Source organism: Trichomycterus rosablanca, chromosome 3 (genome assembly GCF_030014385.1).
Source record: "Trichomycterus rosablanca isolate fTriRos1 chromosome 3, fTriRos1.hap1, whole genome shotgun sequence".
NCBI lineage: Eukaryota > Metazoa > Chordata > Actinopteri > Siluriformes > Trichomycteridae > Trichomycterus > Trichomycterus rosablanca.
In genome coordinates, this window is record NC_085990.1 from 14,594,092 (window position 1) to 14,606,361 (window position 12,270).

The following is a 12,270-nucleotide window of genomic DNA, read 5'->3' on the forward strand; positions in this document are numbered from 1 at the left end:
TGTACATAAAAAACACACATCACAATTCAGTACAGTACGTGTGCTGTACCATACACCATAATACATTGTATCTACCAGAAACAACAATAACTCTTATATTTCTCTATTATTTCCTTCTTTATTTCAATAGCGTTGTATTTTGTCTATCTTACTCAATGTCCCCTCTGTCTGATACACAGTGACAGCTACTGGCAGGAGTAATTATACACCAACAAAAAACTGCGCTTTCTCTGCACCTTCTCGGGGACATTTTAATATAGAATTTTACAAAATATAAAGAAAACACCGGAAAACACCGTCCGCTGTCCGAATGTTCACTCACGGTGTGTGTGTGTGTGTATATATATACTGTATATATATATATATATATATATATATATATATATATATATATATATACAGTGTATCACAAAAGTGAGTACACCCCTCACATTTCTGCAAATATTTCATTATATCTTTTCATGGGACAACACTATAGACATGAAACTTGGATATAACTTAGAGTAGTCAGTGTACAGCTTGTATAGCAGTGTAGATTTACTGTCTTCTGAAAATAACTCAACACACAGCCATTAATGTCTAAATAGCTGGCAACATAAGTGAGTACACCCCACAGTGAACATGTCCAAATTGTGCCCAAATGTGTCGTTGTCCCTCCCTGGTGTCATGTGTCAAGGTCCCAGGTGTAAATGGGGAGCAGGGCTGTTAAATTTGGTGTTTTGGGTACAATTCTCTCATACTGGCCACTGGATATTCAACATGGCACCTCATGGCAAAGAACTCTCTGAGGATGTGAGAAATAGAATTGTTGCTCTCCACAAAGATGGCCTGGGCTATAAGAAGATTGCTAACACCCTGAAACTGAGCTACAGCATGGTGGCCAAGGTCATACAGCGGTTTTCCAGGACAGGTTCCACTCGGAACAGGCTTCGCCAGGGTCGACCAAAGAAGTTGAGTCCACGTGTTAGGCGTCATATCCAGAGGTTGGCTTTAAAAAATAGACACATGAGTGCTGCCAGCATTGCTGCAGAGGTTGAAGACGTGGGAGGTCAGCCTGTCTGTGCTCAGACCATACGCCGCACACTGCATCAACTCGGTCTGCATGGTCGTCATCCCAGAAGGAAGCTGACGCACAAGAAAGCCAGCAAACAGTTTGCTGAAGACAAGCAGTCCAAGAACATGGATTACTGGAATGCCCTGTGGTCTGACGAGACCAAGATATACTTGTTTGGCTCAGATGGTGTCCAGCATGTGTGGCGGCGCCCTGGTAAGAAGTACCAAGACAACTGTATCTTGCCTACAGTCAAGCATGGTGGTGGTAGCATCATGGTCTTGGGCTGCATGAGTGTTGCTGGCACTGGGGAGCTGCAGTTCATTGAGGGAAACATGAATTCCAACATGTACTGTGACATTCTGAAACAGAGCATGATCCCCTCCCTTTGAAAACTGGGCCTCATGGCAGTTTTCCAACAGGATAACGACCCCAAACACAACCTCCAAGATGACAACTGCCTTGCTGAGGAAGCTGAAGGTAAAGGTGATGGACTAAACCCAATTGAGCACCTGTGGCGCATCCTCAAGTGGAAGGTGGAGGAGTTCAAGGTGTCTAACATCCACCAGCTCCGTGATGTCATCATGAAGGAGTGGAAGAGGATTCCAGTAGCAACCTGTACAGCTCTGGTGAATTCCATGCCCAGGAGGGTTAAGGCAGTGCTGGATAATAATGGTGGTCACACAAAATATTGACACTTTGGGCACAATTTGGACATGTTCACTGTGGGGTGTACTCACTTATGTTGCCAGCCATTTAGACATTAATGGCTGTGTGTTGAGTTATTTTCAGAAGACAGTAAATCTACACTGCTATACAAGTTGTACACTGACTACTCTAAGTTATATCCAAGTTTCATGTCTATAGTGTTGTCCCATGAAAAGATATAATAAAATATTTGCAGAAATGTGAGGGGTGTACTCACTTTTGTGATACACTGTATATATAGAGAGAGAGAGACGGTCGGAGTCAACTTGTTCGTACGATAAGTTGAAAAAGATCATTCGTAACCCAAAATGTTAGTATGGTAAACCGTTCGTAACTCAAGGGTCTACTGTATTCATCAATTTACTCATTCTGCATTAACCATTACGACTGGAAGGCAGCTTTATCCTGGTAATGGTCGCACAGGGTCTGGCAGGACCTGGAAACACTGGGCGTAAAGCCGCAATACACCCTGAACAGAACACCTGTTTATTGCAGGGCAAGACATTCAGAGTTCCTTGGATGGGAATCAAACTTTTACTCAAAGCCCAGATAACCAAACTTAAGCTCTTTAAATCTGTACACATTATAAGACAAATTACGCTTAGAAGAATTGAAGGTAAAAGAGAAAGAGGACGGCCAACAATAAAATGGATGGATACAATTACAGGAATGAGGAACAAGCCATTAAAAAGCCTGAAGACCCAAACAGGATGATCTGGAGAAACAATATCCACACGGTCACTACTAATAATAATATACCTTCTGAATTTTTTTGAAAGGTGGAAGAAAACTGGAGTACCCAGAGAAAACCAGAAGAACGAAGTGACCAGTGGCAGTTTTTGAACTCTGTACTCTCAGACCCATGTTGCTGTGCGGCACTCATTTTGCCAGCTGCACCAACATGCTGCCCCTTTACTCATTCACACCTAAGAACAAGGGGGAAACCACTGTTTCATTTTTTTTAACAGGTACACTTAAAGTAGCCCAATTTATATTAATATTTAAGTCAACCATAATGACCAACCCAGAATAAGAGTCCCTGTCACAAAAGTAACAAACATTACATAACTTCACATTTATGTCAGTGATGTAGTTAATACTGTAATGTGCTTGAAGTAGGTAAAAAAAAAATGCCTGTAATCTGACAGTAAACACATTATTATTCACTGGGACAGTGGTAGCCTAGTGGGTAGGGGTTTGAGCTATCAACTGAAAGGTTGAGAGTTCAAATCCCAGCTCTGCCATGCAGCCACTGTTGGGCCCTTGAGCAAGGCCCTTAACCCTCTCTGCTCCAGGGGCGCCATATGATGGCTGACACTGTGCTCTGACCCCAGCTTCCAAACAAGCTGGGCTATGCAAAGAAAGAATTTCGTTGTACTGTACACCTGTTTATGTATATATAACAAATAAAGGCATTTTATTACTCACATTAGTGTGTGAATCAGCCAATATAAGCAAATCATTAAGTATTATATTCTAAACTAGCATTAAAGTTACTTGTCTTGTACTAGGCTTGTTGAGAGAATAGGAACAGTTAAGCGTCAGTGTCCCTAGGTAATACAGTTTATATACAACGTTATGAATTGGCCAGAATTTGATATTGTGAGGGCAAAAAGGATAACCAGCAGCTTGTGAGCGATACTGATGAACATACCACCCACTTTGAGCACTGGTAAAGAAACATGCTAAGCTTGTCAGTAATCGGTTAGCCACTGACTAATGACGGTTGGTTATTGTTTTAAAGAAATGAGAAAAAAAAAATATACAGTGTATCACAAAAGTGAGTACACCCCTCACATTTCTGCAAATATTTTATTATATCTTTTCATGGGACAACACTATAGACATGAAACTTGGATATAACTTAGAGTAGTCAGTGTACAGCTTGTATAGCAGTGTAGATTTACTGTCTTCTGAAAATAACTCAACACACAGCCATTAATGTCTAAATGGCTGGCAACATAAGTGAGTACACCCCACAGTGAACATGTCCAAATTGTGCCCAAAGTGTCAATATTTTGTGTGACCACCATTATTATCCAGCACTGCCTTAACCCTCCTGGGCATGGAATTCACCAGAGCTGCACAGGTTGCTACTGGAATCCTCTTCCACTCCTCCATGATGACATCACGGAGCTGGTGGATGTTAGACACCTTGAACTCCTCCACCTTCCACTTGAGGATGCGCCACAGGTGCTCAATTGGGTTTAGTCCATCACCTTTACCTTCAGCTTCCTCAGCAAGGCAGTTGTCATCTTGGAGGTTGTGTATGGGGTCGTTATCCTGTTGGAAAACTGCCATGAGGCCCAGTTTTCGAAGGGAGGGGATCATGCTCTGTTTCAGAATGTCACAGTACATGTTGGAATTCATGTTTCCCTCAATGAACTGCAGCTCCCCAGTGCCAGCAACACTCATGCAGCCCAAGACCATGATGCTACCACCACCATGCTTGACTGTAGGCAAGATACAGTTGTCTTGGTACTTCTCACCAGGGCGCCGCCACACATGCTGGACACCATCTGAGCCAAACAAGTTTATCTTGGTCTCGTCAGACCACAGGGCATTCCAGTAATCCATGTTCTTGGACTGCTTGTCTTTAGCAAACTGTTTGCGGGCTTTCTTGTGCGTCAGCTTCCTTCTGGGATGACGACCATGCAGACCGAGTTGATGCAGTGTGTGGCGTATGGTCTGAGCACTGACAGGCTGACCTCCCACGTCTTTAACCTCTGCAGCAATGCTGGCAGCACTCATGTGTCTATTTTTTAAAGCCAACCTCTGGATATGACGCCGAACACGTGGACTCAACTTCTTTGGTCGACCCTGGCGAAGCCTGTTCCGAGTGGAAGCTGTCCTGGAAAACCGCTGTATGACCTTGGCCACCATGCTGTAGCTCAGTTTCAGGGTGTTAGCAATCTTCTTATAGCCCAGGCCATCTTTGTGGAGAGCAACAATTCTATTTCTCACATCCTCAGAGAGTTCTTTGCCATGAGGTGCCATGTTGAATATCCAGTGGCCAGTATGAGAGAATTGTACCCAAAACACCAAATTTAACAGCCCTGCTCCCCATTTACACCTGGGACCTTGACACATGACACCAGGGAGGGACAACGACACATTTGGGCACAATTTGGACATGTTCACTGTGGGGTGTACTCACTTATGTTGCCAGCCATTTAGACATTAATGGCTGTGTGTTGAGTTATTTTCAGAAGACAGTAAATCTACACTGCTATACAAGCTGTACACTGACTACTCTAAGTTATATCCAAGTTTCATGTCTATAGTGTTGTCCCATGAAAAGATATAATGAAATATTTGCAGAAATGTGAGGGGTGTACTCACTTTTGTGATACACTGTATATATTACAGTGCATTAAAAAACAACAGAAGAACTAAATACAATGGTAAGTCTATTTCTGAAACTTACTGTAACAATGCAGTGCACTAAGTATGACCATTTCCTAGGCAATGGAAATGGTCTCTAACTTTCCCCAGACATCAAATGTCGTTTAAGAAATGCCTGCTGGGGGCGCCCAGGTGGCGCAGCGGGATATTCCACTAGCACACCAGCACCAAGATTCTGAACTCCTCGGTTCGAAACTCGGTGTTGTCGCCTGGGCGCCATCTGGCGGGCATAATTCGCAGTGCCTGCAGCAAATACTAATTGGCCACTGTATCTGCACGGTGGGGGCCGGACTATGTGTGGGTGGGTGGGTCTTCATATGCTGATTGGCGGAAGAGACGCCTGTGCAGAATGTGGGGCGAGAAGAGGAGGGCTGTACACGTGTCGGAAGAGGTGTGTACAGTGACGTGCTCTCCTTGGATGCAATCTGGTATCTCTCAGCAGCAAAAGACAAAATTGTGTGTGCTAAAAAGGGAGGAAAATGGGGAGAAAATACATAAAAAAACCATGCATGGAACTTAATAAAATGGTAAGTCTATTTCTGAAACACTTTGTCCTTCGGATAAAACTGTAACAATGCTGTAGACAGGTAGACAAACTAAGTATGACCATTTCCAAGGCAACTTTTTCAATAACTTTCCCCAGAAATCAAATGTCATTTAAGAAATGCCTGCTGGCCCAAGCAAATTGCTGCAGATGTGGTACATAAAATTGAAGATTAAAGCAACAAAACAGCTGGGTGGCCTGTTAATAATGTACTCAAACTGTTTTTGTCAGACTTTTATTTTTGTTTTAATTAAAGGGTAATTGATTCTAATCTGATCTTCGTAATGACTATGATAGGGTTTAAAGTACAAGAGTTGTTAATACTAATATGGATTAGCGGAAGTCTAACAATATTAAGTGTTTCCACACAATGCATCATCCACACAAATGAAGAATGAAGAGCGTTATTTATGATAGCAGAATCCAGAGCATGTGACCGACACACAGAGTCCTCTATTTATACCATAAACTGAAGCGTCCTTTAACTTTGCACACATACACACAATATACTAGACACTTGGATATACTCTTTTCCTCAGCGCGACTGTCAACTGATTCCCTTTTTCAGTTTTTACGGTCAAAACATCACATGCATATTGCGCAACATATCGAAGGTGTCCGTATATACTGTCCGACGAGAGCGTGAATTCTGTAGTGTAGGAGTACTGTAGATACTCGTATCTACAGATGACAGCCAATGTGCTCAAATAAAATATTCAGGAAGATCTGGATATTTGTGAGATGTCCAAAATGTTAAAAAAGCAACATAAAAAAAAAAAAAAAACTGTTTAGTTTAAAATCCCCATCTGCATTTGTTTCATTGAACATATACAAACAGTTCATCTGGATCCTTTATTACAGTCCTTGCGTCAGTCCCTACCTGGGAAGAATGGGTATGATAAGACTAAATAACTACGATTAGTTCCCGCCGTCACTACTTCTGTTTCTAGAATCCATACCAGAGTTCATGAATTCCCTCCCGCAGACTTCTCCTTCCTCATGAATTAAGGTGATCCACCTGTATGGCCGAAGCCTCCACTGTAATGCACAAGTCTTTGTGGGAGGACAGATCGGCCATGCTGACTGTTTTATACTGAATGCCTGGTGCAGTAACCGCTTTGTACTGTTGCAGGTCGAATACACAGGGTGCTCCCTCCTGCTGGGGATAAGCACTGGTCCTGTCGGGACGACTCGCCGTAGGTCCATCCGCACCTCCGCCTGCGTTTCCGCCTCCACCGGTTGGGTTCCCTCCCAGTGCTCCGGACTGCACAGGACTGTGGCTCTGCTGGGCTAATGATGGTGGAGTGGGCACCAGGTCTGGAGAGTGTTTCCGCATGTGTTTTATCAGATAGGTCTCCTAGAGAAGGGTGAACAAGCAGATGGAATTGGTGAGAACGAATCAAATGATGTCAGTATGGACAGAAAAAAAGCACTTATGGCTGAATAGTGAACATTATGTAATGTATTCAGTAAACATAAAGAAAGACGTATTCAGAATACAGTAATTTACACCATTCCTCAGCAGTAAAGGCAGAAAAGCAGGTGAAATTTTGCCAAGAAATTTGTAATAGAACATACAAACCCAAGTATACACCGATGACGCATAACATTATGACCACCTTCCTTATATTGTGTCGGTCCTCTTTTTGCTGCCCCATACACAACAAACTGTGATGCACTGTGTATTCTGACACCTTTCTATCAGAACCAGCATTACCTTCTTCAACAGTTTGACCTACAGTAGCTCGTCTGTTGGATCGGACCACACGTGCCAGCCTTCACTCCCCACACGCATCTATGAGCCTGGCCACCCATGACCCTGTCGCCGGTTTACCACTGTTCCTTCCTTGGACCACTTTTGATAGATACTGACGACTGCAGACCGGGAACACCCCACAAGAGCTGCAGGTTTGGAGATGCTCTGGCCCAGTCGTCTAGCCATCGCTCAAATTCTTACGCTCGCCCATTTTTCCTGCTTCTAACACATCAACTTTGAGGATAACATGTTCACTTGCTGCTTAATTTATCTCACCCACTAACAGGTGCCGTGATGAAGAGATAATCAGTGTTATTCACTTCACCTGTCATAATGTTATACCTTCTTGGTGTATTTCGTTTTGTATTTTGTTTTGATGCATTGTGTGGCCTGGGTCACTGTATAAATCATGAACAAAATGTGGGTCTCTTAAAAAAATAAAAAGTTTGAAAAACCCTGCTATATGGGATTTTAAACGATTGCATATTTAAAATATTTATATTCTGGTAACTGCTCAACCCCGCCGGTAGTCGTACCGATGTATAGGTGCGATTGCACAGGCCGCAGGAGTATAGCTTGGCATGCTTGACCGTGTGAGTCGTCAGATGAACCTCGAGGCTTGCTGAGTCTGTGTAGCCGCGGTTACAGTGATGACATTTGTATGGCTTGTCTTTGTTGTGTTGACGGCGATGAGACTGTGAAAGAAAAGAAAAAAAGAAAATATCATTTAAAACCTGTGCACTTTATTAGATACACTGATCTTGTACAGATATTCATTACTCATTTCTACATGAATGAGTATGAGACGAATCTGCATTTGTGTGGAATATCCGTCAAATTCACTCTCAAAGCGTCCAAATGTATTTGTGTTTAGCTGGATTTTCCTCCTGTTTCACTTTTAAACTTGTGTTACGGCTCGAGGTTCTGAGATATAGTCTTTGTACCGGATGTGTACAAATTCCCACAAGTTTATAGGCGAATAGGTGTCCACATTTATCTCACTCTAAAATGAGTTAAGTCACTTACTCATTAAGTTCATTTCAACTCATTTTAACTGAGTGAATGATTTATTTTGTCCTGCAGTAATTTAAAAGCTATTTTAGAAATCGCTGTTCACCACAACTGCGCATCTAATGAATCCACAAATTATGCAATCGTTTTTATTACTCATTTTGATCTTATACAGGCCTACCAAAACTAATTTTCATCAGGGTGCTTGGGTGTTGTGGCAGCCTAATGCACTAGCCCATCACCACTGGGATCTCGAGCTCAAGAAAGCTATCGACCTGGCAGGGAACCAACAGACAGAATTGGTGGCATCTGGTCAACAGGATTTCATTGCCACTGTCGAAGTCGAAGGGGGCTTGTGATAGTCTGTGGTTCCCCTAGGTTAGTGCAGGGGTGGTGTAATTGGGATTTGAACAAGACTTGATTTGGTATTCTTTTTACCTGAAGATTTGATAGTTGAGTGAAGGCTTTCTCACAACCTGGATGCGCACACTTATAGGGTCGGTCTCCTGTGTGGATTCTGCAAAAACAAGACCAGATTTACGTCAAAAGGTAAATATCTTCGAAAGAAACAAGACAACTATTAAAAAATACACACTATATGACCAAAATGATGTGGACACCTGACCACAAGCTTGTTAAACACCCAGCTTAAAAATATAGTCTGTCCCTCCATTCTGTCAAAGTGTGTCTGTGGAAATCTGTGCCCAAAGATATATATGATAGACTTGAGGTCAGGGTTCTGTGCATGCCACTGGAGCTCCTCCAAACTTTGAGTTCGAAACATAACATTTATTCCATATAACTGATTTTACTGTTAGCAATGGGTGTGGCTAAAACACCTGTCCACATACCTTAAGCCATATACGTAGTGTATAAACAATAAACAACAGCCAAGTCAGGTGCAGACATACAGTAGATTCTCACATTACCTGTGATGCTGCTGTAGGTGGCTGAGTTGCCTGAAGGACTTTTGGCAGTAGGAGCAGGTGTAGGGTTTCACTCCGGTGTGGATGCGCACATGTTGGGCCAGGTAACTGGTGTTAGCGAACGACTTGGAGCAGTGAGGACACTTATGGGGTTTGGATTCGGTGTGGTTTCTGTGTAGAAATAAAAAAACAAGGTTATTGGCAGGGAGTTTAAAGCCCAGAGCACAGCATGTGATTTTCAGCCTGATTTAAATTTAGGAGGTTCCAGAGTACATGTGTGATAAGAGAATACACTGTAAGCTAACCCATCAAGTGCTCTCTAGTAGTGTGCTCTGCTCAGCAAACCTCTATTTGCTGATCAGTCATTCAGGTAGTGATTGTTTCCAGCATGCTTCAAAATAATGACCAATCATCTTATGAGCAACTAGTTGAGAGGTCAGTGATCAGAACCGGCCAATGTGAGAGGACAAAAAATGTATTACAGAGGAACCTCTGTAGTGGTCCTGACCACTGAAGAACAGGGTGAAAGCAGGCTAAAAAAAGCATGTAGAGAAACAGATGGACTGCAGTCAGTCATTGTAGAACTACAAAGTGCTTCTATTTGGTAAGTGGAGCTGATAAAATGGACAGTGAGTGTAGAAACAAGGAGGTGGTTTTAATATTATGGCTGATCAGTGTATCTGTGAGTAGCAGGGGAAAAGATGTGGTGCAGGTGCCAGAGGGGAGGCGTGATAGTTATAGCTCTCCTCAGCCAGTGCGAAATGGGCAATGAGTAGTTTGGGAGAAATATGGGAGAAATATTGTATCCTCGCTATAAACAAAATATGTTTTTAAGCACAAATGAAGATATTTGAAAAACAAAGATACAGAGCCAGAGATAAATTCACTAAGGAGGAATTATACCTACGGCCCTACTAAATTCACAGAATAATGTGCTTAATTTCACACATTTTTTGTGAATTGAATGATAGAATAAATGGAAGCTACAATACAGCACAGTCTACCTTAATAGTTGAATGTAAGTTATTAATAGTAATTAGTTGGAAGTTTTCCAGACTCGGGTACCTGAGTCATGTTTTTAGCTACTTTACACTTCAACATCTTGGACATTTTGACTAAGCGATTGCTAACTGAATTGCCGCAGGATTGCTAGAACCGCCTCATAGTGCAAATTAACCAGTAAACATGAGGCACTCGGTGCAGCTCAGGTGGCGCAGCGGTACAACACACGCTGAACACCAGAGCTGGGATCTCGAATACATCGTATCGAATCTCGGCTCTGCCTGCCGGCTGGGCTGGGCAGCCACATGAACGACGATTGGCCTTTTGTTCAGATAGGGGTGGGATATTAAAAAGCCGGATAGGGACTCTCTCATAACTAATGCAATTACGACCTCTGCTGGCTGACTGATGGCGCCTGCACAGAGCTGAGCTGCACTGCACTCGTCAAAGTGTAGGTGACAAAATGCATACGTGTCGGAGGGGGCGTGGGTTAGCTTTGTTCTCCTCAATCAGAGCGGGGATCGGCATTGGTGGAGAGGAAGCATGACGCAATCGGGCAATTGGACGTGATAAAAAGGGAGAAAAAGGGGAGAAAATGCATAAAAACTATATATATATACAGTGTATCACAAAAGTGAGTACACCCCTCACATTTCTGCAGATATTTAAGTATATCTTTTCATGGGACAACACTGACAAAATGACACTTTGACACAATGAAAAGTAGTCTGTGTGCAGCTTATATAACAGTGTAAATTTATTCTTCCCTCAAAATAACTCAATATACAGCCATTAATGTCTAAACCACCGGCAACAAAAGTGAGTACACCCCTAAGAGACTACACCCCTAAATGTCCAAATTGAGCACTGCTTGTCATTTTCCCTCCAAAATGTCATGTGATTTGTTAGTGTTACTAGGTCTCAGGTGTGCATAGGGAGCAGGTGTGTTCAATTTAGTAGTACAGCTCTCACACTCTCTCATACTGGTCACTGAAAGTTCCAACATGGCACCTCATGGCAAAGAACTCTCTGAGGATCTTAAAAGACGAATTGTTGCGCTACATGAAGATGGCCAAGGCTACAAGAAGATTGCCAACACCCTGAAACTGAGCTGCAGCACAGTGGCCAAGATCATCCAGCGTTTTAAAAGAGCAGGGTCCACTCAGAACAGACCTCGCGTTGGTCGTCCAAAGAAGCTGAGTGCACGTGCTCAGCGTCACATCCAACTGCTGTCTTTGAAAGATAGGCGCAGGAGTGCTGTCAGCATTGCTGCAGAGATTGAAAAGGTGGGGGGTCAGCCTGTCAGTGCTCAGACCATACGCTGCACACTACATCAAATTGGTCTGCATGGCTGTCACCCCAGAAGGAAGCCTCTTCTGAAGTCTCTACACAAGAAAGCCCGCAAACAGTTTGCTGAAGACATGTCAACAAAGGACATGGATTACTGGAACCATGTCCTATGGTCTGATGAGACCAAGATTAATTTGTTTGGTTCAGATGGTCTCAAGCATGTGTGGCGGCAATCAGGTGAGGAGTACAAAGATAAGTGTGTCATGCCTACAGTCAAGCATGGTGGTGGGAATGCCATGGTCTGGGGCTGCATGAGTGCAGCAGGTGTTGGGGAGTTACATTTCATTGAGGGACACATGAACTCCAATATGTATTGTGAAATACTAAAGCAGAGCATGATCCACTCCCTCCGGAAACTGGGTCGCAGGGCAGTGTTCCAGCATGATAATGACCCCAAACACACCTCTAAGACGACCACTGCTTTATTGAAGAGGCTGAGGGTAAAGGTGATGGACTGGCCAAGCATGTCTCCAGACCTAAACAAAATGGAACATCTTTGGGGCATCCTCAAGCGGAA

At 43.1% G+C, this 12,270-nt stretch overlaps 1 protein-coding gene across 3 annotated transcripts in view; it reads right to left on the bottom strand.

Moving 5' to 3' along the window:
• Window positions 1-5,927: 5,927 nt before the first annotated feature.
• The window catches only part of znf384b (zinc finger protein 384 b), a 33,234-nt gene continuing 26,891 nt past the window's right edge, over window positions 5,928-12,270 (bottom strand). For all 3 annotated transcript variants that reach the window (XM_062992752.1, XM_062992754.1, XM_062992753.1), the window contains 4 exons: window positions 9,405-9,572; window positions 8,914-8,992; window positions 8,001-8,159; window positions 5,928-7,065 (listed from right to left, as the gene is read on the bottom strand). In XM_062992752.1, coding sequence (XP_062848822.1) covers window positions 6,706-7,065; window positions 8,001-8,159; window positions 8,914-8,992; window positions 9,405-9,572 — 766 coding nt within the window. In that variant the 3' untranslated portion in view covers window positions 5,928-6,705. The remainder of the gene's footprint in view (window positions 7,066-8,000; window positions 8,160-8,913; window positions 8,993-9,404; window positions 9,573-12,270) is intronic.